Below are 23,035 nucleotides of genomic sequence, written 5' to 3' on the forward strand. Positions count from 1 at the left end.
TTTTTATAGTGAAAAAACTTGTCTTTCTCTTGCACAGTACAGAATTAGCTAGTTACGTTTTCGTCATTTATGAAGCTCTCATTACTCATATCTAACCGTTATATTTTAACTGAATTGACATTTCACTGGTGTAACGCAAAAATCGACAATAAGCGCTAATAAACGCCCTAGACAACGTAATCTATATGTATTACTTTAGGATATCAGGATCGGAAAGCAGCAAAGTCGGCTCGTCAACATAATGATGTATATCTGATATGCTAGTTGAAAATTCAGGCGAAACTATGGATGAATGATTTGAACATGTGGAGGTTCTTGTAGATATAAAATTGCCCACCAAGATTGTGCAATTTCACCAGCTAGGCTTTTTTGTTGGGCTTCCTGAAGAGAAAGATTCGTAAAAATAAGATGCATTTGACAGATGCCTTTAAGGCCAACATAATACCGGCCATCGCTCAAGCTTAGCTGGAAATAAGAGAATTCACGGCGGAAATTTTAACTATGATTTATTCTATACACAATGTAATACACGAGCCGCTCTTGTACACCCCGCACGCTGTTTCTTTTATTCCAACTTAACACCGACTTGCCCTTAATGAAACGTCGTATATTTTTATTATTTATTTATTGCCATCTGCCTGAAATGCTCGCTTACTGAAATCAGTGATTTCTTGCTCAGTATGAACGACTCTGAGAGTGAAATTTCTGGAAACGGGCTTTTTACCGCTACCACTTTAAATAAAAAACTCGCACAGAAAGTGAGTCGCCCCATTGATAGCCTGACAGTGGTCACGCCGATATAGTGGGGCGGGACGCCAGCTTCCACGAAGTCGCGGCACCGGGGCGCTAAAGAAAGCGTCCACAACCACCAAGTGCTGGTAACCAACTCTGACCAACTTCGCGCCTCGATACATCCAACCGGCGTAGATCCAGAACATAGGTGCTAGAAGAGGTACCGCTTAATATCTTCATGATGAAACAGAAATAAAAAAATACAAAGACACAACATCAATCTCGCTCAATAGAGAGGTACCTCGATTCTTTCGTCTTTAAACATGAAGCATGATGATGGTGCCTCGGAGTTAAAGAGCTCATTTCACAGAATTTACGGCTTTGGAGTAAGTGTCGGCATCGGCATTGTTGTCGGCATCGGCGTCAGCCTCGGCATCGTGAGTGTCGGCATCAGCGTCAAAAAAATTATCACCTTTACATGAAGAAAAAATTGAGAAAGATGCGCATATAATGAATATTTAAAAAGCGCCTGGTCTCAGTGGAGATGGCACCAGGTTGTTTGCTTGGGAAGCAGGTGTTCTACCACACAGCCGCAGCTCCTCATTTTTCATCATTATTGCAGTGCTTCAACGAATTTCAGCATCACACATTTTCTACAATGGTTTCATGCACATTAGTGATTTCATGCGATGTACTAAATCGGACACATCTTTTTGCATTTTTTGCAATTCTAGGTACAAATTGAAGGACTCTCGAAAGTATTCGGTAGCTTGTCCAACATCGACATCATCATGACGTATAGTCTTGTGCGACTTACAAATACTATGCAGAGCCAACAGCATGAAGATGTCAAACGGAAATCTATTCTCATTATCAATGGATAGATACCTTATTCTCTGCTCATGTAGTGAAAAATATTTCTTTAGTGTCCTTTAAAGGACATCCTAGAAGAACACCCCGCCCCAACAATCGAGAAAGACATGCTAAATAATTTCAGGCTTCCGACATAAAAAGCAGAGATCACCCACTGAACGAATAAAACTTTGTCAGGCATAGACATGTTAACTAGAAACATGCCAGCATCAAGCTTGAAGAAGGTTTTACCCCCGGGTGCTGGCTTTTAACGCGCTTTAACAATTTCCTCCATGTTCCAGAACAGTACTTTGTGTTGTACAGTGTAACTGGCACAAGCACGTCACATAAATATTTAGAAATTTTTTACGGCAAACTGTGCCTAAATATTGGATAGAAAAAACATGCTGCGAGGAAGCAAAATTACTTGATGATTTTCTTAAAGTAGCCCTGTGTTACACATTATAATTTCACAAAAGGCCAAACTAACTCGGGTCAAGCAGTTATGTTCTAGTAACAGCGCGAAAACTACATGAAGAGGCAAAAAAGGGACAGGGAAGAGCGCAGACTGTCAACTGAATTTTATTCAAGGCACTACGACCGCTTTTATACCGAGTACAAAAGAACAGTGCCCCTGCATGACCATACATGTGTGGCCATGATATTACGATTTTAACTGAGAAAAGAATACTCTCTTTCGAAAAGGATAAGGGAGGGTGTACTTATCTATTGATCCTTGGCCTTCTTGATAAAAATGCTTCGAAAATCTCTCTTTCATTCTCGTTCTTGCTTTTTTTCAAAAACCGTGTTTTATGAAACATAGAACTGCACTTGAATTTTTTACAATGTACGGCCATGACACTACTATAGCCATTTTTAACATTTCATGCATGCTGTCTTGCTCGAACGTTGAAGCATTGCCCCGTTTGTCTTATGTTCTCATATACATTAGATTGACATTCAAATACATTATCAATCTCATCAATCTCATATACATTAGATTGACATTCAGTAAATCTTTTCTCGTGACCGATGGTGCAAAATTGACTATTCTTGTAGCTGTTTAGTACACAGACTTTTGAAAGCTTGCAAGAGGCGGAAAACAGCAAGTTTATTTCATGACTGCTGGCTATTTTCTTCAAATTGTGAGACACTTTATGCACGTACGGTATAACATACAAAGGTCATGCTGGTTTTCTCTTGGTCCCATTTTGTTTATCTAAACTTTCGGCAGGAGGGTTTCGCAAACTCGTGTGAGGAAGCTGTTGGGATACCCAACATATTTTAGTCTTTCAATGTGGTTTTTAAGGCTGACTTCTCCCTTCTGTTCACATGACTTCTGAAGGGTGGCCTGATTACACGTGGTGGCTGTTCCTATTTTTACTAATTTTAAATTCCCACTATAAAAAGGCAGGACGTTCTTAGCACTCCTGGGCTGATAGCACCGGCAAGTATGGACATTATCTGAATAAGAAAGGTGAATGTCTAAGAATTAAATATCGTTGTCTTTTAGCAATTCAAATGTCAATTTGAGTCCCCAGGAGTGCTCTTTGAATAGATTGAGCACGGCTTCAAGGTTTTGAATAAAACACATTTGTCCGAACTTTTCTACAAGTAAAAGGTAGTCGACAACATAGCGATACACTCTGAGTACACGTACACATGCAAATCTATTAGAAATGCTTTTTCAATAACAGATAAAAAGAAGTCACAAAGAAGTGGGGCCAATGAAGAACCTATACATATGCCAGTGCGCTGGATTCAGAATTGCCCATCGCCCCGCCGCGGTGGTCTAGTGGCTAAGGTACTCGGCTGCTGACCCGCAGGGCGCGGGTTTGAATCCCGGCGGCGGCGGCTGCATTTCCGATGGAGGCGGAAATGTTGTAGGCCCATGTGCTCAGATTTGGGTGCACGTTAAAGAACCCCAGGTGGTCTAAATTTCCGGAGCCCTCCACTACGGCGTCTCTCATAATCATAGAGTGGTTTTGGGACGTTAAACCCCACATATCAATCAAGAATTGCCCATCGAACTTGATGGTAGTGGAATCGACATAAAATTCTAAAAGCACTATGAAATTGTCAAAGTTCATGCCTATAATATACTGAAAATGCACTTCCTGTTCTTCAAAACATTTCTTCACAGCAAAAATAAGGCCATCACAAGGAACGGATTATTACAGGTCACCAATATCTACTTAAAATCCGACCACATTGGAGCGAAAACCTTCCGCCAGTTCCTGGACCAAATCGGAGGAGCTTCTTGTGAGGAACGGATCTTGAAAAGTCATTTTTTTAAATTGTCCCGAAGAAATCTTTCTACCTGTTGGTGCCATGACGTTCTCTCCGAAACAATTACTGTGAAAGGATGCTCAGGCTTGTGTGTCTTGCAGGTGAAAGGAATGGCCCCTCTTGAGGTTGGTGCTTTTTTCGGTCGTGTGCAACCTTCTTGGGGTCATGCCAAAAATATGCAAGATGATAAAATCTGAGAAAGGCGACAGATTCAGATGTACTACGATTGGCTTAATGTTCTTGCAATAACTGAGCAGGATCCTCCTCGTGATGCTGCAAGACTTGGTCACTTCAAATGCCTTGCGAGGAAAACAGCAGAATTTTTTTGAAAACGAACCCTACTCTTTTTACCGAAAAATAGAAAACAAAATCAGTCGCTGATCAAAGTGACCAAGTTTGGGGTACATTCTTACCAAGTGAAGTTGAAAAGGTATTTGCGAAAGGACCGAAATACAGTTTGGAACTAAGACTGGAATCCTATAGCAGATGGCTATGGTGCGCAGCCTGGGACACAAAGCGAGTGACGAAGAATGAAGCCATATTAAAGCGGAAAGTGTCAACTGTGCCACAAAAGACTACAAGAAACCCCCAAATCGCCTTTGAAAAAACAGCCACATTTATAAAAGATAACAATTTGGAAGTTGTACAGGCCGATAAAAAGGCGGATTCGTGGTACTTCCACAACAAAATTGATTTGGGTCAAAAGGAACCCCGGCTATCCAGAAATAGCTCATTCATTTCGACCCCAAACAGCATAAAACGCTAATGCTAATCAACTGCATGAAGCTCGACAATCTAAAGAAGTTAGTAGGTAAGTCCGAAAGATGTTACTTGGAGGCCTTTTTCACCTGCAAGGCACACAAGCCTGAGCATCCTTTCAGAGTAAGCGTTTCCGAGAGAACGTCCAGGTAGCAACAGGTAGGAAGATTTCTTCAAGACAATTTTAAAAAATTGACTTTTCAAAATCCGTTTCTCATAAGAAGCTCCTCGGATTTTGTCCAGGAACTGCGGGAACTTTTCTGCTGCAATGTGTTGAGATTTTCAGTAGATGTTGTTGACCTGTACTACTCTTCCTTGTGACGGCCTTATTTTTGCTGTCAAGAAATGTTTTGAAGAACAGGAGGTGAATTTTCAGAATAAAATAGGCATGAACTCTTAAAATTTTATAACGCTTTTAGAATTTTATCTGAATTCAACTACCATCAAATTCGATGGGCAATTCCTGATCCAACACACTGGCATATGTATAGGTTCATCATTGGCCCCACTTCTTTGTGACATCTTTTTATTTGTTATTGACAAAAGCATTTCTGCAAGCTTTGCATGCGTACCTGTAATCATAGTGTATCGCGATGTTGACGACTGCCTTGTACTTGTAGGAATATCTGGACAAACGTGTTTTAATGACAACGTTGAAGCCGTACTCAACGTATTCAAAGAGCACTCTTGGGGGCTCAAGTTCACATTTGAATTGACAAAAGACAATGGTATCCAATTCCTAGACATCCGCCTTTCTTTTTCTGATAATGTCCATACTTGCTGGTACTATCCGCCCAGCAGTGCAAAGAATGTCCTGCCTTTTGATAGTGGGCATTCTAAATTAATAAAAAGAGGAATCGCCACCACGTGTATTCAGGCCACCCTTCAGAAGTCATGTGAGCACAAGGGGGAAGTCAGCCTCAAAAACCACATTAAAAGACTAAAAATGCTGGGTATCCGAACAGCATCATCACGCCTGTTTGCGAAGCCCTCCTGCAGAAGGTTAGGATGAACAAAACGGGACCAAGAGAAAAACAGAATGACCAAAGACCTTTGCATGTTATGCCGTACGTATATAAAGTGTCTCACAGTTTGAAGAAAATTGCGACTAGATATGAAAATAACTTATTATTTTTCATCCCTTGCAATCTTTCAATAGCCTGTGTACTAAACAGAAACAAGAATAGTAAATCTTGCACTATCAATAACGAGATTATATTTACTGAATGCCAGTATAACGTCGTATATGAGATATCGTTGACACGTAAAAAAGTGAACATAGGACAAACGAGGTAATGCTTCAGTGATCGAGCAAGACAGCATACGTTAAATGTTAAGAATAGCTATGGTAGTCTCATGGCCGTACACTGTAAAAAAAGCATGTGTAGTCCTATGTTTCAAAAAACACTGTTTCTGAAAAAGCAAGAACAAAAAACAAAAGAGAGATCTTAGACGCAGAAAGTTTAAGGATCAATGCATCAGTACACCCTTGATTATCCTTTTCGAAAGAGAGTATTCTTTTCTCAGTTAAGATCATGCTATCATTGTCACACATATATCATCACGCATGAGCACTGTTTTCTGTACTCTGCATAAAAGCGGTCGTAGCACCTTCAATAAAGTTTAGTTGACAGTCAGTGCTCTTTCCTGTCCCTTTTTTGTCCCTTCCTGAAGTTGTCGCACTGTTACTAGAACATAACAACGATGAACCAAGTCGCCCAAATTAAGCTCTTGTCGGGCAAAGCACTCGCCAATTGCAATTGACAGACAGTGTGCAAAAAAGGGTCATGAACATTGCGAACACCTAAAAAACGGTTTATAATCTGTCTGCTTCTGAAAGCAGCGAAACTAGCTTTCGCCGCTTGGAAATGCAGTGAAAGCAACTTTCAAGCTTTACAACCACAGGCACCCTGTACACGTGATTCACAATATTACAGGAATATTGCCGTAATAGTGCGTGATACAAACGTACATTGCCATCGGACCTCAGAACATGGATCATAATGACTTCATAGTTTAAAGTCAGTCACTCACTACAAGAGACACACACACTGCTGCACCTGTTGCAAATAAAGGAAGAAGAAGAAGCGGTGGGTGTGAACACGAGCCATGGGTGCTGGCTCGCTCAGTTGATTTTTGGACCCTAAACGCAGCCAGACCGTCAGGTCCGGGTCCCCTTCTTCGTTTCTCACACTTAGTTTTGGTGCCGAAACCCACCCGGTCGTCTTGCCCTCGACTTCGACAATGGGTCAACTCCGAGTACAGCATGGCTTCTACCAGACAGCCGTCACCAAGGCAATATCGACTCTCGACACTCTACTGGCGGACTCGGTGACCCCTGCTCGCAGTCTCCAGGAGCTCATCGAAATTGATTGATTGATTGATATGTAGGGTTTAACGTCCCAAAACCACTCTATGATTATGAGAGACGCCGTAGTGGAGGGCTCCGGAAATTTAGACTACCTGGGGTTCTTTAACGTGCACCCAAATCTGAGTACACGGGCCTACAACATTTCCGCCTCCATCGGAAATGCAGCCGCCGCAGCCGGGATTCGAACCCGCGCCCTGCGGGTCAGCAGCCGAGTACCTTAGCCACTAGACCACCGCGGCGGGGCAAGAGCTCATCGAAATCATTGTGGACGAAAACGCTCACCTCATTCCCTTCGACAAGGTGATTCAAGCTGCGCTAGATGTTAAGGACCTGGAGGCAGACTTGACTATCGCTAAGGAATACGAAGATCGATTCATCTGCGTTCAAGCAATGGTTCGCTGCGCAACCGCGCCGCGGCCGCGAACCCCACCCGTACCCGTCACAGTCACATGCACCCAACTCAGTAAGCCTCTCGCCTACACATTGCCGCCCGCAGCGACGTCGTCTTCGATAAGCTTTCCGACCACTCTCACCTCGACATCGAAGCGGGTAGCTACTTCGTCTTCATCCGGTCTGTCGACTCCTCTCTTTTTGACGTCGCAGCAGGCCGCGACTTCGCCGTCAACCAGTCTCACTACTCCTCTCGTCTGATTGTCCCAGCGGACCACGACATTAACTTCTCAAGACCTTCACTGCAAGGCCAGTATCTCGCATAGGACTAACCCAAGCTACGCAATTCATCGCGAACAAGACTACAAACAACTTACCTCGAACACATCCCCACCACTTGAAGAGTTTCGGGTACACGCTAGAAAAACTGTCCCTATCCACGTAATCCACTGTGCTTGGGTGCGAGGACTCATTCGGAAGATGCGCCATGGAGGATGAACTGGGCAATCTCAGAAGCTGAACCTGTTGTGACCGCTGCTGTCTCGGCGTAGCGCGTCAAATGGTCAACGACTGTTACTATCCACCGGTTGCCAGCAGCACTGACTGAAAGGGGGTCATAAAGATCAACGTCTACAACTTCGATTAGTATGGCTGGGCACAGAAGATGCTGTATTGTACCGGCTGGAGCAGATGTTGGTAGTTTTTTACATTGTCAGGTAGTGCAGGACCCGACGTACCGAGCAACGCTAGTGGTAATGCCTTGCCAATAAAACCGACTTCAAAGGCAACCATAGGTTTTATGGTAACCAAGGTGACCAGCAGTCAGATGGTCATGAAGCGCTCTGAGGACTTCGAACCGAAGCGATCTGGGTAGAACGGGAACGCAGTGTTGACCGTCAGGATGGTGAATTTCGCGCTAGAGCACCGAGTTGTTTACCTTAACCTGGGAGAGTTGGCGACTTATTCTCGCGTTAGGTGGACAGGAACTGCCAGTGAGTTAGCCTATAATACGCCGACAGTATGGATCAGCCAGCTGTCGAGAAGGAAAATCGTGGGGGTCATCCGAAGGCACCTGGTCTATAGAGGCGAGAGAGGGAACCGCCGTAGATGTAGACTCCGAGGGTGTGTTGTGCAAAGTGATTGCAGAAGCGCCGAGTGGAGCCGCTGGTAGTGGGCTGCGAGAAAGAGCGTTGGCGTCACTATACTTTCTACCACACTTGTACACGATGTCAAAATCATACTCTTGGAGGCGTAGAATCCGGCGGCCGAAGCGTCCTGGTTCGTTCGCGGATTTCGGCACCAGAACAGGGTGAGAAACGTAGAAGGGGACCCGGACCCGATCGTCTGGCTGCGTTGAAGGTCAAGGTATTAACTGAGTGAGCCAGCGCCCGCAGCTCGTGCTCGTGCCCACCGCCCCTTCTTCCTCCTTTATCTGCAACAGCACCTTTATGGCACGTCGTGGGTGCGTAGCATGTTCAAAAAGATTTCACGCACTAAGTATTTGAAGTACACACTAGGAGCAGAATATCGCTGTCACGTTTAACTCTTAAAGAAGCTGAAGGGTCCGCCAATGGTTTTGTTGAAATTAAGGATTGTTTGCCCGCTTTGCGTTCACTTCACGTCGGAAAGGCAGGCAGCAGTCGAAAATGACGTAAGAATGAATTAAGAGTGACTCAGGACACGTCGTTCCCCTGCGCCAATTGCTGTGAATAAATTCAGAGTTGGTTTTTGGGTGGCGTTACAGTTTTCATGATAGATGAGTCTTACTTCGCTTCTCAGAAGTATACGTTATATAAAATTTTACTCTGATACTTTTGTATTAGATTAAAATATCGGAACCATTCTCTGTTGCAATGGTCAGCAATGACATAATACAGGGGGAGAATACTATTGTGAAAGGCTACCACCTCATTTACAATTCACTCATATTTATTCGAAATGTGCTTTGTCATGCCTGTTATAAAAGCGCCTGCAAACTGCGTTAGATGCATATAACAGTCTGTTGCTGGCAGCAAAGTGATTGCCTAATAACTTCCTGTAATTAAAATGTTACAGGAACCATAATTACCCTAATGGCACGTTTTCCTATGATGTCATAATTTTTGTCCAGTAAAGAACGCTATAGTGTTGAAACTGCATACTTTATTTACTCAATGCTAAATGACACAAAGTGTCTTTCTATGCTTCATCTAAGTCTATATTTTTGTCTTGAAATCTTCTTTTTCAGTGCTGTTCTAGGTGTTATACTCATTCTATTGGTTTTCGGTACATTGACCGATCTCTATGCGCCGAAGCAGAGCAGGGCAACAGGTGAGTCCAACAAGGAGGCATGCTTCGCGTGGAGATAAAGTAATATAGTACACATATATAGATAACCAATGGCGAATGGTGCTTGGTCCTCCATGACCGTAAAAATAATGTTGCCTTACTAAATAGGGCTCCTACAGTTTCATGTATGCTGTGCACTATTGTGTATTTTATTCATTATAGCACCACCATATGATCTTTCATCTGTTGGTTGAGCAAGTGTGCTCAAAAGCCAGTCATATAAGTCTCAAAATGCTGCCTGCAGTTTGGAACATTTAGAGTATATTACCACACCTATGTATACACTCCGTGTCTATAACCTCATCTCATATAAAATGTTTATGCTTTAATCAGATGACTTTGTCGAGCTAAGCATTTCTATTAGAAGGTCCGTAATTCACACTCTGTTACTTGTCAAGCGTACTTGCGGTCTCAGTAACATAGTTGTGGCGCTTTTTGCGCACCCACCAGACACTGCAAGGGAGCTTTTAATAAGCTTTTGGCTCCTTTAGTAGCCTAACGCTAAAGCTCCCTTCAAAAGGAGCTTTTGTTTGCACTCTTTGATGAAGGAAAGAAAGGGTTAAATTTTAAGTATAGTAAAACTCAAAACCAAAATATATAGTATTGAAAAACAGTGGGCGTTGATAATTACGTATCTGAACGTAGTCGGTGCAGAAGACTGAGGCACAAAAAACATATCGTGAAGGAGGAAGAGCGGAAGAGAAGAAAGAACAGCGCCAACAACCAACTGTTTAATGACCGTCTATGAAACGCACAGGAAAGAAGACAAAACCACGTATGCGGGCACAGCCAAACAAACATCGCACAGCGTCATGATCAAGGCACTAAGTTATCCGAATACTGCATTTCTGTTGAGTAGAATACAATAGATGTATCACTGATACAATCGGGCCCTTTCTTTTTGATAACATAGGCTTACAAGAGCTCTCTAGCTGTTTGTTTTTTTTTTCCTACCAAGAATCACCGTTTTCTCAAACAATGGCACACATCTGCAGGCTTTACAGTGCGCTGAAAGATGCGCATGATCCCTTTTCCCTAAACTATTTCCTGAACTTTACAGCGCACTGTAAAGTTTAGGAAATACGCATGCGCGGTTTTGTCTTCTTTCCTGTGCGTTTCCTAGACGGTCATTAAACAGTTGGTAGTTGGCGCTGTTCTTTCTTCTCTTCTGCTCTTCCTGCTTCACGATACGTTTTTTTCGCCTCAGTCTTCTGCACCAAGCATGCACCAACTAGCCCGAAAACATGTCCTTTTGGAATTCCGAACGCAGTCGTTTGTAAGTAATTATGGCATTTTTTGGAACTAATTTAAGGGACTTCAATGTAACACAGTGGGATTTTGGCTTCCCTTGACAGCTTTTTAGGCCCCTTTTACACGATGCTCTTCAGCGGTAGCCAGATAAAAATGTATACTTGGCACCATATTGGCTTTTCACAAGGATGTTGTAAATAATTACTGGGACATATCGTAAGATGGGCACCAATATACTGGGAGTTGAAAGTTAACCTTTATAGTTTTCCTAAAAATCAGTACTTGAAATAACATAATAACCGCCTTCGCAGATAACTTATGTGTGCAGTGGAACACAAAGTGAGGCAGTAGTTTTGGCACTCAGTGGCCTAATTAACCAAATAACTAAGATTTAATAAGCAATTTTTAGTGATGACGGGAAGGGGTCATAATTGTATTCAAAAGTTAGAGGCAGTCGCATTTCTAGAGAGTTACACTGGGAAGAATTCTTCTACCTCACCTGTGCTCCAACACATCCCACGGCAAATTTTATTTGAACTTTGCATGGACGTATAATAATCAACAAAAGTAATTATTATTAATACGCCAAATGTTAAACATCTTTTCAAGAGTAGGATTTTTGGTAGTTCTTCATTTGGAGCTTTGTTTAAGGATTGGCTTGAATTCGTGAATTTACCTTCGGGTCTTGCGTTCCATCCGCATAATGTTATAAAAAATAGAACTGACGATTTATGACACGCACTCCACATGTCTTGGAATTAAGTATTGTGTAAGTGCACTCAGTATTGAGGAGAATTGTAGCCCCTATAACACTCAATTCGGCTAATATTTGTTCATGTGCAAGAGCATGCTACGGTGTTAAAGTGCATTCGAGCACTTCACTGATGAGGATAGGCTGCGCCGCAATAATTCTTTCCTTCCAGTTGTCGATTCCCAATAGTAAAAAAGAGACTATTTAGTCCCATGACTTACTTCTTCTCCATGGGTGGTCAGATAGTTCGGGATTCGCGGCGCCCACAATTTCACCCATAAAGATTCGGCTATTTTGTTTAACAATTTTTGAATGCACAGGAAACAGAAGCGGTGCAGGAAAAGTGACATTAGGTGCTCCGTTTCATCCGCGCCCATTTTACGCTATACTACCTTTGCAAGAACATTCACCCAATATTGTATTTTATTGACGCGGTTAGATGATCACTGCCTGTTGTGCGCCTTCAGAATATAGTGGAATACACTTCAAAAGAAAACCACAGATAAGACAGCAACCTTGAAAAGTCGGACCATTAAATAACCGCAATATAGTCCTCCGTCACGTGTGACACCATATTCGCCAATGGAATCACAGCGACGAGTTTCTACAGCTTATTAGAACGTATTCTTAAAGCCAGACTCGTGCATTCTATACAATTTTGTCCTGGTAGCTGAACAGCTTCGCTAAAAGTGTGGTTTGCTTTACAGCTTGCACACGAAAAAAAAAACAAAAAAAGCCCCTGCCTTGAAGCACCTGTTTAATTATCAAGGGTAGCAAATTTTGTTAATTACATATCGCTATCACTCGATGCTAGTTAATAAAATTCGAATCGAAAATTCCTGACTTCTTTGTCAGAATTGTGTTTAAAGCTGATTTAACTATCTGGGCACAATGCAAACTGTGGTAGCTTTCTGAGCACGTATTTGCAATCTACTACTTGTCTTTAGAGTTAGCTGCATGAAAGTTAGAACACAGCATGAAAACGCAGCATGACAATCACCTGTAACTCTTCTTTTCACCTTGCCATTCACGCGACAGTGGCGGGACGTTTGCTGCGGAGCTTCTCGGTACCGGCCAACTTGAGGTTACTGACAACGGCGACCAAGAAATCCTCGGAATCATACAGCCATCGCTTCATGCATGGTATACGTGCTGTGAGCATCTTCCACGTAGTTTTCGGCCACGCCACCTGTGAATACTCGTTTGCCAGCGGTGAGAAATCAACACATTCTTGCTTCTAACTTCTAGCAAGGCTTCATTCTCACTGCAGATTAGCAGAAAATAGCATATTCTTATAACTCAGAATAGTTAAAAAGGTCGTTAAAATTTGCTATGTTGGTGACTCCTTAAATATGTGAACAAAACAAAAAACGGCGTCATCTTTGAACTAGATATCTATGATTTCCACATAGGTGCAAATGTGTACAAAAAAAAAAACCTAGAAACCAAGTGAGAATCTAACCCCAAACTTCTTCAAGGCAAGCAAGTGTCGTAACGCAGAACTGCATCAGTGATTGAAATTGCCTCGCAGAAAAAAGAGGTTATAGGAACTTGCGTAGTGATACCATCAGTTTTACATCCCAAAACTACGATTGGACTATAATAGATGGCGCAGTGGAGGCTTCTAGAAATTTCGACCACCTGGTGTTGGTAAACATGCACTGACCAACACATGGGCCTTCATCGTGTCTGGTTATAGCGCTCAACTGTTCACCCGTGACCTGCGCACAGCATTCTAGCACCGTAATCGTTACGCCCCCGTGGAAGACAGCTTCATGCCGTGGAAGGAGTCTCCTTAACCAACGCTATCTTTACTTTTTCCAATGCCACTGCAAACGCGCTCTTCTCAACGAGAGCTGTCGGTCCACCTTAGTACAGGGAGTGGTTGTGATGCGACGCAACATGACGGCCAGCCCTGCTTGCGTCACACGTGCTTCCGAGCACTTTCCGCGGAAATGTGGTAGACGTGTTTCCCCCTCTAATACCACACGTCTACCATATTTCTTCGTTCGCGCTCGTTCTTTGTGACTCGAAGCAATGCCGCCACCGAATCACAGCACAGCGCATGCAGTAACGTTGAAATGACGTTTCCACATATGTTGCCTGTATAGCGCCATGAACAACGAAAGGCTATCGAAAAACAATGCATCTTCTACAGAACCTGCGTGACCGTCAATATTGTTATTACGAGGAACGGAAGACGCCAACTCACGAATTTGTGGACAACTGAACAAAATACTACTTCGTAAGATATCCGTCGTGAGGCACTACGTGAGGGGTTCTCTCCCCCATGACTTCAAAGCACACGCGAAGACTTGGTGATGGTTGATTGATTGATACGTGGGGTTTAACGTCTCAAAACCACCACATGATTATGAGAGACGCCGTAGTAGAGGGTTCCGGAAATGACCACCTGGGGTTTTAAACGTGCACCCAAATCTGAGCACACGGGCCTACAACATTTCCGCCTTCATCGGAAATGCAGCTGCCACAGCTGGGATTCTATCCCGCGACCTGTGAGTCAGCAACCGAGTACCTTAGCCACTAGAACACCATGGCGGGGCGCGGTGACGGGGAAGCAGGAAAATTCTAGAGGAGAGGATGCTGAACGGCTGGATTGGGTGCATCTGTCTGGCCCTAATAAAAGAGAGAAGGTGTTCGCTTACCGCATGTGATATTTCAAAGCAAAATCGCAGAATCGTACCAGGTGTCAACTCATGGTAATTGTTAAACGAGCGGGTTAAAAGTTGCACAACCATTACAAAGTGTTGATCCACGCAGATGTGCGTGGTGCCGTATGTACGCTTAGTGGCCAATGCGCCAATTTGAAAAAGGCAAAAGTATCGTGTTGTGGGCACTTCCCAACTGTATTTGCAATAGGCATTCTAGGATAGCTTGAAATGGCCGATTTTAGAAGCGCAAGCGGGCCTCACAAGCCCAAGCGTGAAAAACGGCTTACCGCTTTAAGTGTTGTATACCCTTGTTGACAATACCGTTGTTACCAAACTCTTCAACCTATATTACTGTTCAACATATACCTCTCCTTTCACATATGTCTGTGCGTACACTGGTACCTATCTTTGGCATCATTTCATAACATTTTGTCCAATGAAATTATGGTGTATACAGTCACTTTCGGTGTGCATAACATCGATTCCCAAGGTATGTGGAAGCTGCCGAATTTTTATACAATCTCCCAAGTCACAAGTACACAAGCGCAGTTCCCGACTGCGGTGGCTGCATTATCGATGGAGACGACAATGCATGAGGCCCGTGCATTAGAACGTACTTGTTAAAGAACCCTAGATGATGGAAAATTTTAAAGGCCTCCACGACAGCGTCTCTCATATTCATGTCTTGGTTCTAAGATGTTTCCCTAACAATTGTATTATATTAAACGTTTCATTTTTTACTGCGCTCTCACGTTTTAATGTATATATACAGGAATATAGGCAAAGTAATCATGCGATCATTGGCGCGTGCCCGATCTCGGCAGGCATCAGAAACTCGCTCGCATACCCTTCTATAAACGTCTATAAACGTGCGGTGTTGTCAACGCGACGAGAGCTCTCCTTGAAGCGGCCTTATTTTCTTGCACGATTGTTAATTGAAGCTACGCGAAGTCGCATAAAAAATCTTAGCGGCTAGCTTTACTTCGTATACCACCTATTTGTTTGGTATTGCATACATTGCTTTGTCTCAGTGGTGAAACTTATAGCTCTAAAATTATACAATCACGGCACCAAATACCACAAGCAAACCATAAATCATGTACATGCATTTCCATCTTAGGCAATAGAGAAACGACCTTCGTTGCCTGTCAGGCTTCGTTTCTGTATTGCTTTAATTGAACCGCAAAAGTTAAATGAGTAGTATTTACATTTACTCAGATGAGTTTTTTTATGCTTTCTGAATCAATGGCTTTGGAATAAAATGCCAGACCCGCGTGGAAGACGCAGCACAGTCAGCGGGAGATAGAGAGGTGAAATTCCAGCGACCACTGAAGATTCTTCTAGGGCGACTACAAACAGAGTTGCATGGTACCAGGACATCGATCCTGACGAATTTCAGAAAATAGGGAAGCGCCCATTTGGCCATTATTACCCATTTTGTAACTGTGCAAAAAAAAAAGCAGAAAACACAAAAGTAGAGAAAAGCACAGACAAACTCAGACTATCAACTGAAGTGATATTGCAAGAACGAGGCAATAGGGAAGATAGGCTGACGTTTTTGCAGCGCCGTTTTTTGCCTCCATAGCGGAGAGGGGGCAAAGCTCCGGTCGCTCGGACGGGCCGCGCTTGCTTGGTTTTCCCATAGCACGCACGGAAAACGTGTTACTTGGGGCTTTTTTCTCACATTTCGCGTGCTTTGGGCGCCGCTCTTCGTCCTCCTGAAAAACAGGCACGCGGCGCTTCTACTGCATCGTGAGCTGCTACAAAAGTTTAAAAGTGAAGACAAGCTGAAAGCTGTCTGTGAACTTCAACCGTTTCCAATGCAAGCAGTGCGAGGAGCGAAGGCGCCGAGAGCAGATTATGGCTGTTCGTCGACACTTCCGAGGTCTTCTCACATTGAAAATTTTTCGTCGTGCACAGTATTACCAACAATTAACAAAGAAAACCGTTATGGCCACACTTATATAAAAAAGGAAGTGCGTTTGTAAACTCAAGCTACAGCAAATGAAAAAATGCTGTACATTTCTAGATCGCGCACCGGCTTTCCAAGACAACCATTTGTAATGCGAAAGTGACTGAGCTTGCAAGCTTAATACACCACTGTTGAAATACCGTACCATGAGCCCTGCAACTCTTTTATTCAGCTGATGGCTGTAGACTACTCTTCGCTGCTCAATGTCAACAGATTTATGATGCGTGTTAGCGCTGAGCGTTTATATGTACTGGTATTTCAAGCAACACTTACCGATAAGGCAGCTGGCTGAGGTGTTTTGATGCTACGATCAAAGTTGTGAGTTCGATTCCCGCATACACCAGCTGCATTTGCATGAAAGTGCATCGTAGTAACATTGTAGTTAGATTTAGGTGCAAGAATAGAAGACAGAGGGTGTTGTTTTGTATATTTGAAGGAACGGGGGGTTACGCTCAATGTGATCAGAAGTGGCGTTCGGTGTGTGTGCATCCTCTGTTCGTTGTCGTCGTCGTGCCTAACGCTTCCAATACATTTAGGTGCATGTATAAAAAAAGTCTGTTGGCCGCAATTAACCTTGAATCTGACACTATGGGGTGCCTGCCAATCATATCATGGCTTTTGCACGTAAAATATTATATGCTTGCATGCACCCAAGCTGCTGGCGATATAAAGCTGCCACAATGAAAATGAGTTGAAAAAACCAAGCCCAAAGGGAAATTTATGATGGTCTCGCGAAATTAGACACGGTTATCAGGGGCAAATCTCGGCATACCTACAAGCAAGCTGCGCCCTAGTGGGTATTGCATAATATTACGAAGACCAAGCGAGCTGCGAAAACAACCAAATCAACATTCAAATCAGACAACACACTGCATGGTGAGGCGTGGATATTATTGCGAATTGAAACATGCGCAGCAGGAAACATGCATGGTCGAAGTGTACATAAAATACTTCCTTGTGTGCATCATTATGCTTTCAAAGGAGCTGTAAAAATTCCATTGTGTCATTGAACTCAAGATATGACATGTTAACATCCGATGAATACCTCGGCAAAAGTAAAACTTTTATGAAACTGAACACGGAGTGTTCCAATGGTGCCAGGGACTCACAAAGCAGACGTAAGTTTAGACGTAATTTAACCGCGCGACAAACTAAGCATCCGAACATTCAAAATCCAAACGCTATATACAAACGCACGCGAAAGCGTGGTAGTAGTTCCCTACAGCTCCAAGAAGACACGGCTAGTTGGCAAGGGAAATGCACGTTTTACCTGTAACATACAAATAAATTCGTGCCGTCACTCACATTTAGTGTCATAGAAAGGCGGCTATTCCCAATCGACATGTACATAGCACTCGCACAAAGACATCGTGTTATACTTGCTTGGTCCCGCAAAGGTCATCAATGAATCGCTCTCGATTCTGGTGAGATTCACACGATAAAAAACGTTTTTAAAATCTCTTTCAGAGCAAGTCACAGGCTGAGATGACGCTGCTTGTGCAGGGTGACCAGATAAAAGCGCATGAAGAGTGCGTGAATGTGCTGAGAGTGTGCAGGCAGAAGGCGGGAGCTGGGCACCAAGCGACTGGCTTTCGCTAGTAAAGCGGCGAAACGCGTGTAACGCAACGCCTCCTGGCCGAAGTTGGGAGGCCTATATGAAGGATACCATAAAAAGCAAGAGATAAAAAAGGGGGAGGAAAAAAAAGGCACGAAGCACCAAGTCAACAAAAGCCTTTGCCACAGCAAGCATAGCAGGCTCGTTATACAAAACCAAGATAACACTTTACATGTAAGGGGACAAAGAGGGCACCGACGCTACACTCAGATTGTTTGTGAATATGCGCAACCCCAATACGTTCGTGGGCTCTTTGGTTCTATGTCAGAAGAGCACAGAGGTATCACTAGAGAAAGGAGCACAGTGACGTTTTCATTGGGCTCCTAGATGGAAGCTATAGTGGCATTTCAGAGAATTAAAATGTTTTCAATGTGTAACATTTAGACAGCGACCTGTTTGGTCCACGTATACGCAATTGCAAGTCTATGGTATGAAGTGCGCAGCACCAGTGATACAGGATACATAACTATGATAATGACTAACATTGCATGATCTAACTGAACATTTTGCTGATTGGCGACACGTCGCTTTACTTTGGAACATGAAGTGAATAACTTCTTCCTGGCAACCCAATCAGGTAAGTTGGCGTAACAAATGCTTATCAAGAAGTCTTTGGTCTCATTACAAAGTCTAACTTGACGCCTTAACTTGTAAACTGAAGGGACACCGTAAGCTCATCAGTGCTGCAATTGAGGCTACAAATAGGTGTATGTTTAGGAGCCTTCTTAGATATACCTATTTAAACGGCAAAAAAGTCATGCAGACTGGAGCCGTGATGTTCATGTGTGACACACCCCTACCTGAAGATGTTAGCCGTCTTCTCAACAAACACCCGAAGTATAGAATTGAGCCGACTGCCTGCGCACATGAGTTACCAGCGCTAAACTATAGAGTAACAGGAAAAGTTTTATTGGAGCAGCGTAAGCGTGCCTTAATGGATGGTGTTGACTCTCTTCAAAGATGTGCTTCAAGGCCAGGAACTGGATATCACGTGCGCGAATTCTATGTCGTCATTTATTTTTCTTCAGAGATAATGACGTACGCTTAATGCAATCGAATAAGTAGGGTGGTTTTGTGACTTTGCCTACATCTGCATTTAATGAAAAAGCCTTGCGGGTTGCTATTAAGAACTTCAAGAGTGTGAATTGAGCCTGGCAAAACATAAGAAGACTGCGAGCAAACATTGTGAAGAAGTTGGCACTTAGCGTATGTCGAAGCAGATTGCAAAGACCAAAGGGGATAGCTTTTTAGCCTTTCCAGTTCTAAGACTCACCAGGTGAATGTCCCTTTCAGGACTACATATATTGAGCGGGATGGGTGGCAACAGTATGTCAGTAGTTTTTCATTAAAGTCACTTCAGTGTGCTGCTGTCAACAGCCCTTTTCTGAAACTAATTTCTGACGAAGTTGATTAATAGATATGTGAGGTTTAACGTCCCAAAACCACCATATGATTATGAGAGATGCCGTAGTGGAGGGCTCTGAAAATTTCGAGCACCTAGGGTTCTTTAACATGCACCCGAATTTGAGCACATGGGCCTACAACATTTCCGCCTCCAATAAAAATGCAGCCGCTGCAGCCGGAATTTCATCCCGTGACCATCCCGGTCAGCAGCCGAGAACCTCAGCTACAAGACCACAGCGGTGGGGCATTGTGTAGAGCATGCTTCAGTTATCGAGTTGTCGAGTTCTTTCACCGTAAAAATAAAACGAGTTCTCTTTTTTTTTCTGTAGATGTGAGTGATCTTTTTCATTCCGTTTCACATCCTAAGCCCATTGCTGCTGGTAACTTATGCTACGAAGAAGACGGTGAGGCTCATTTTGTTGCTCGTGCTGAAATTTTGGTACCAAATTGTTTGAAATAAGAGCGCACTACAAAGACGCGAACAGAAGAGACAGGGACAAGTGCTTGTCTCTGTCTATCCTGTCGACATATACGTTGTACGCTCTTATTTCATACAATCATGTATCACCCACTCGCTCAATCAACCATATTGACAAGTCGGTACTTAATGTCCTTACTGTTCTAAAAGCGTCCCTCAGAAGTACTCTCGTTCCTTTTGAAGGTGGCATATATACGCGAAATAAAGACATTTGCATCGGGACCAGTGTAGCACCACTTCTGTGTGACAATTTTTCATCACTTAGTGACCAGGTAATACAACGTATTTCTAACTCATAACATTCTTCTAATGTTTTGAAGTATGTTGATGACTTTTATTGTTTTAGACAAGACGTGCCTTTTGGCCTACCATGAAATCGTAGACTTCTTTTTTTAAGACAAATTCCAAAGGACTAGCTTTCATTCATTAGTTTCTAAGCGACAATGTTTTGCACCTTTGAGACATTAATTAACCTTGCAACGAAAAGTGATCGTATTTGTTGGGCTTACATGCCTCGTAGGAAAAAGAGCTTTTGCCATATGACTCCGTGAAATATACGAGTGTTAAACATAGTATTTCCCTGCATTGCCTTCAATCCGCGCTGCGCAGATTGTGTCCGCACGTACATGATGCAGACCAGCCTAGGCAATCAAATTTCCAGACTGAAAAAGGCTAGCTTTCCTCGGGTGGCTCAATTTCCTATGGAGGCGGAAACGTTGTAGGCCCTGTGCTCAGATTCAAGTGCATGTTAAAAAACCCCAGGTGGTCGAAATTTCCGGAGCCCTCCGCTACGGCGTCTCTCATATTCATATGGTGGTTTTGGGACGTTAGACCCCACATATCAATCATCAATACTCGGGTGGTCTTGCACGCCATTGCCGTATTTTTGCTACGGAAGCTGAATACCAGCACTCCGGAAGAGCATTCAAGATATTAGAAAGAAAAGGAGCACTCTAAACCACAAGTTGTGGTTTGCACAAGCTGAGATATCACATCAAGACGGTGCCTACAAGGTTTCTGTTTTCTACTTCGAATAATCTGGCACACTTGCGCCCACAAATCTCTCGTGCCAGGCCGCAAGGAGGCCAAAAGAGGGACGTGAAATTTTTCAGGTGATGTGCCAACGCTGTTGTTACTAGTATTTCTCTGAGCAGTGGTAAGTCCTACACTGCACAAACTGGATGCTGTAATAACGACTGCCTCAGGGAGCATGCGAATAGTACTGGTGACAGCGATGGTGCTTATCTTTCTGCACATGTAAGATCATGCAAGTGTGTGCCACGTTTTAAGCAAGCTGTCGGATTATCAGCAAAAGTCGAGACCAAAGAGCAAGAGAACTGCTAGAGGCGTAATATAATAGAAGTAATGCATCGGCTTTTGTTAGTGGCACGTCTGGTATAGTCTATCAACCTGAGTTATCCTTGTTTACTCAAATGCTCACGTGTTGACATGTCTGTGGTAATATTTTTGACGCCACTGTGGATGGACGGAAATTTCTCTGTTTTTTTTTTCAGCCGCACCAGCAAGAAACAGATTTTAGTTCGGCGCCCGTCTGTTTTTTTCCTGCCCCCTGTTTCATGTTCCTAATATAGGGCCAATTACAAAATATTCAGTAAACCATAAACCCAGCTCACCCAAAAGCAAGTTCTTCAAACATTAGATTTAATTTATTAACATCATTGCTTTTTCAAAATGAAACGTGCATAGGGTAATTTGGAGGAGGCATTTCAAGCACCGACGCTGCTTTGGCATATATGTTGCTCCACATTGTCGTGCATAAGATCTGGGAATCAAATTGAGCTTGAACCTGAATATTTTTTTTTCTTTTTGAGCATGATAGCGTTACGGACACTGGAGGTGGTGGTTAGTTGGTAGAAAAGCGGTGTTATGAAAAAAGTTTTTATTTTTATTGTTCAACACCCCAGAACAGAATACCATTTTGAAACAATATTGCAACCGAAATAGCAGAGCAATTTTCTTCTCCTTCTGCATCTTCAATTCACTGGCTTATTACAAAAAATAACAAACATGGAGTTTTTTTCACGTACATAGTATTGTCTACGAAGAATGTACAGAGCAATGACCATAGACACAGCAAGAATAAAACACCCCAGCTAACCAGCTATCATAAACAATAATTGAAGTGGCCAAGTCGAAATGTTCAGTATATAGCTATCATTCTGCAGTGAAGCTTGAAACTATGGTATTTCATTATTCGTGACCACGTCCGCCTTGCTTTGTTGCGCCGTGCTCTTGTCAACTTCACAAATCACGCCCTGCGCATCAGCGTAACAAACTAAACATAGATAGCCGGCAGGGTGCTACAGCCTCGGATAGGCCAATAAACACGTAATTTGTGAATTCGTTCTTAGCCCTACAACAGGTTTAAAATTTCAGACCTTAATTTTGAGGCCACATTGTATAGGTTTCTAGTTTTTCAGCTTCAACTCTCATTTAATGCAATAAGACAAACTAGTTTGAGGCCAATCCTCCACGGTGGGTGTGAGTCACATTCTCTAGGTGAAGAAAAACTTCGTCACTCCTTGTTGGCAGGCACGTTGCAAGTTGCCTCTCAAGCCCCAATGAGCACCACATTGCTGGATGGGGAAGGACTTGGGCGTGCATCGGCTGGCAAGCAAGATAAATTTGGAAGCAAATGGCGGTCAATATAATCGCTCGTTATCTTATCCACAAATAATAAAACTATAATATAAATGCTCCAGACGACTAGTGAATGCAATGGAGCCAATTTCAGAATTCTGTCGTCAGAGAGGGTCGTGATTAAGCCAGTTTGGCGCAAACTAGCTGCCAATGGGAAGCCTGGTGGTGATGGACCACGCATTTTTGTTTTTTATAAGTCATATGTAATGCCTTTGGTTTGTATCCACATAAATATTTAGAACTAGCTCTCGTGTGCCGCAGATGGCGGCGCTGATCCCTGGACTACCGAAAGATGAGTGGAATCAGTGTTCATTCACTCGCCGTAGTATTGCTTTTATTTTATCATCCTAGTTTTAACTTCGAGCCTTATAGCGTTGCCAATCGATGATCTAAAAACGTCCTTGCTTGCATTGATTGCTGTAATTGGGCTAGAATTTGAAGTGGTAACTTCACTCCCATATATCGCAAGGCTACGGTCACTGAGATATACCAACACGAAGCAGTGTGCAC

General features: G+C 43.1%; 1 protein-coding gene across 1 annotated transcript in view; it reads left to right on the forward strand.

Moving 5' to 3' along the window:
- The window catches only part of LOC119160792 (O-acyltransferase like protein), a 435,386-nt gene that overhangs the window by 134,218 nt on the left and 278,133 nt on the right, over positions 1-23,035 (forward strand). The window contains exons 5-6 of the mRNA XM_037413026.2: positions 9,621-9,703; positions 12,762-12,935. Coding sequence (XP_037268923.1) covers positions 9,621-9,703; positions 12,762-12,935 — 257 coding nt within the window. The remainder of the gene's footprint in view (positions 1-9,620; positions 9,704-12,761; positions 12,936-23,035) is intronic.

The sequence above is a fragment of the Rhipicephalus microplus genome, chromosome X (genome assembly GCF_043290135.1).
Source record: "Rhipicephalus microplus isolate Deutch F79 chromosome X, USDA_Rmic, whole genome shotgun sequence".
NCBI lineage: Eukaryota > Metazoa > Arthropoda > Arachnida > Ixodida > Ixodidae > Rhipicephalus > Rhipicephalus microplus.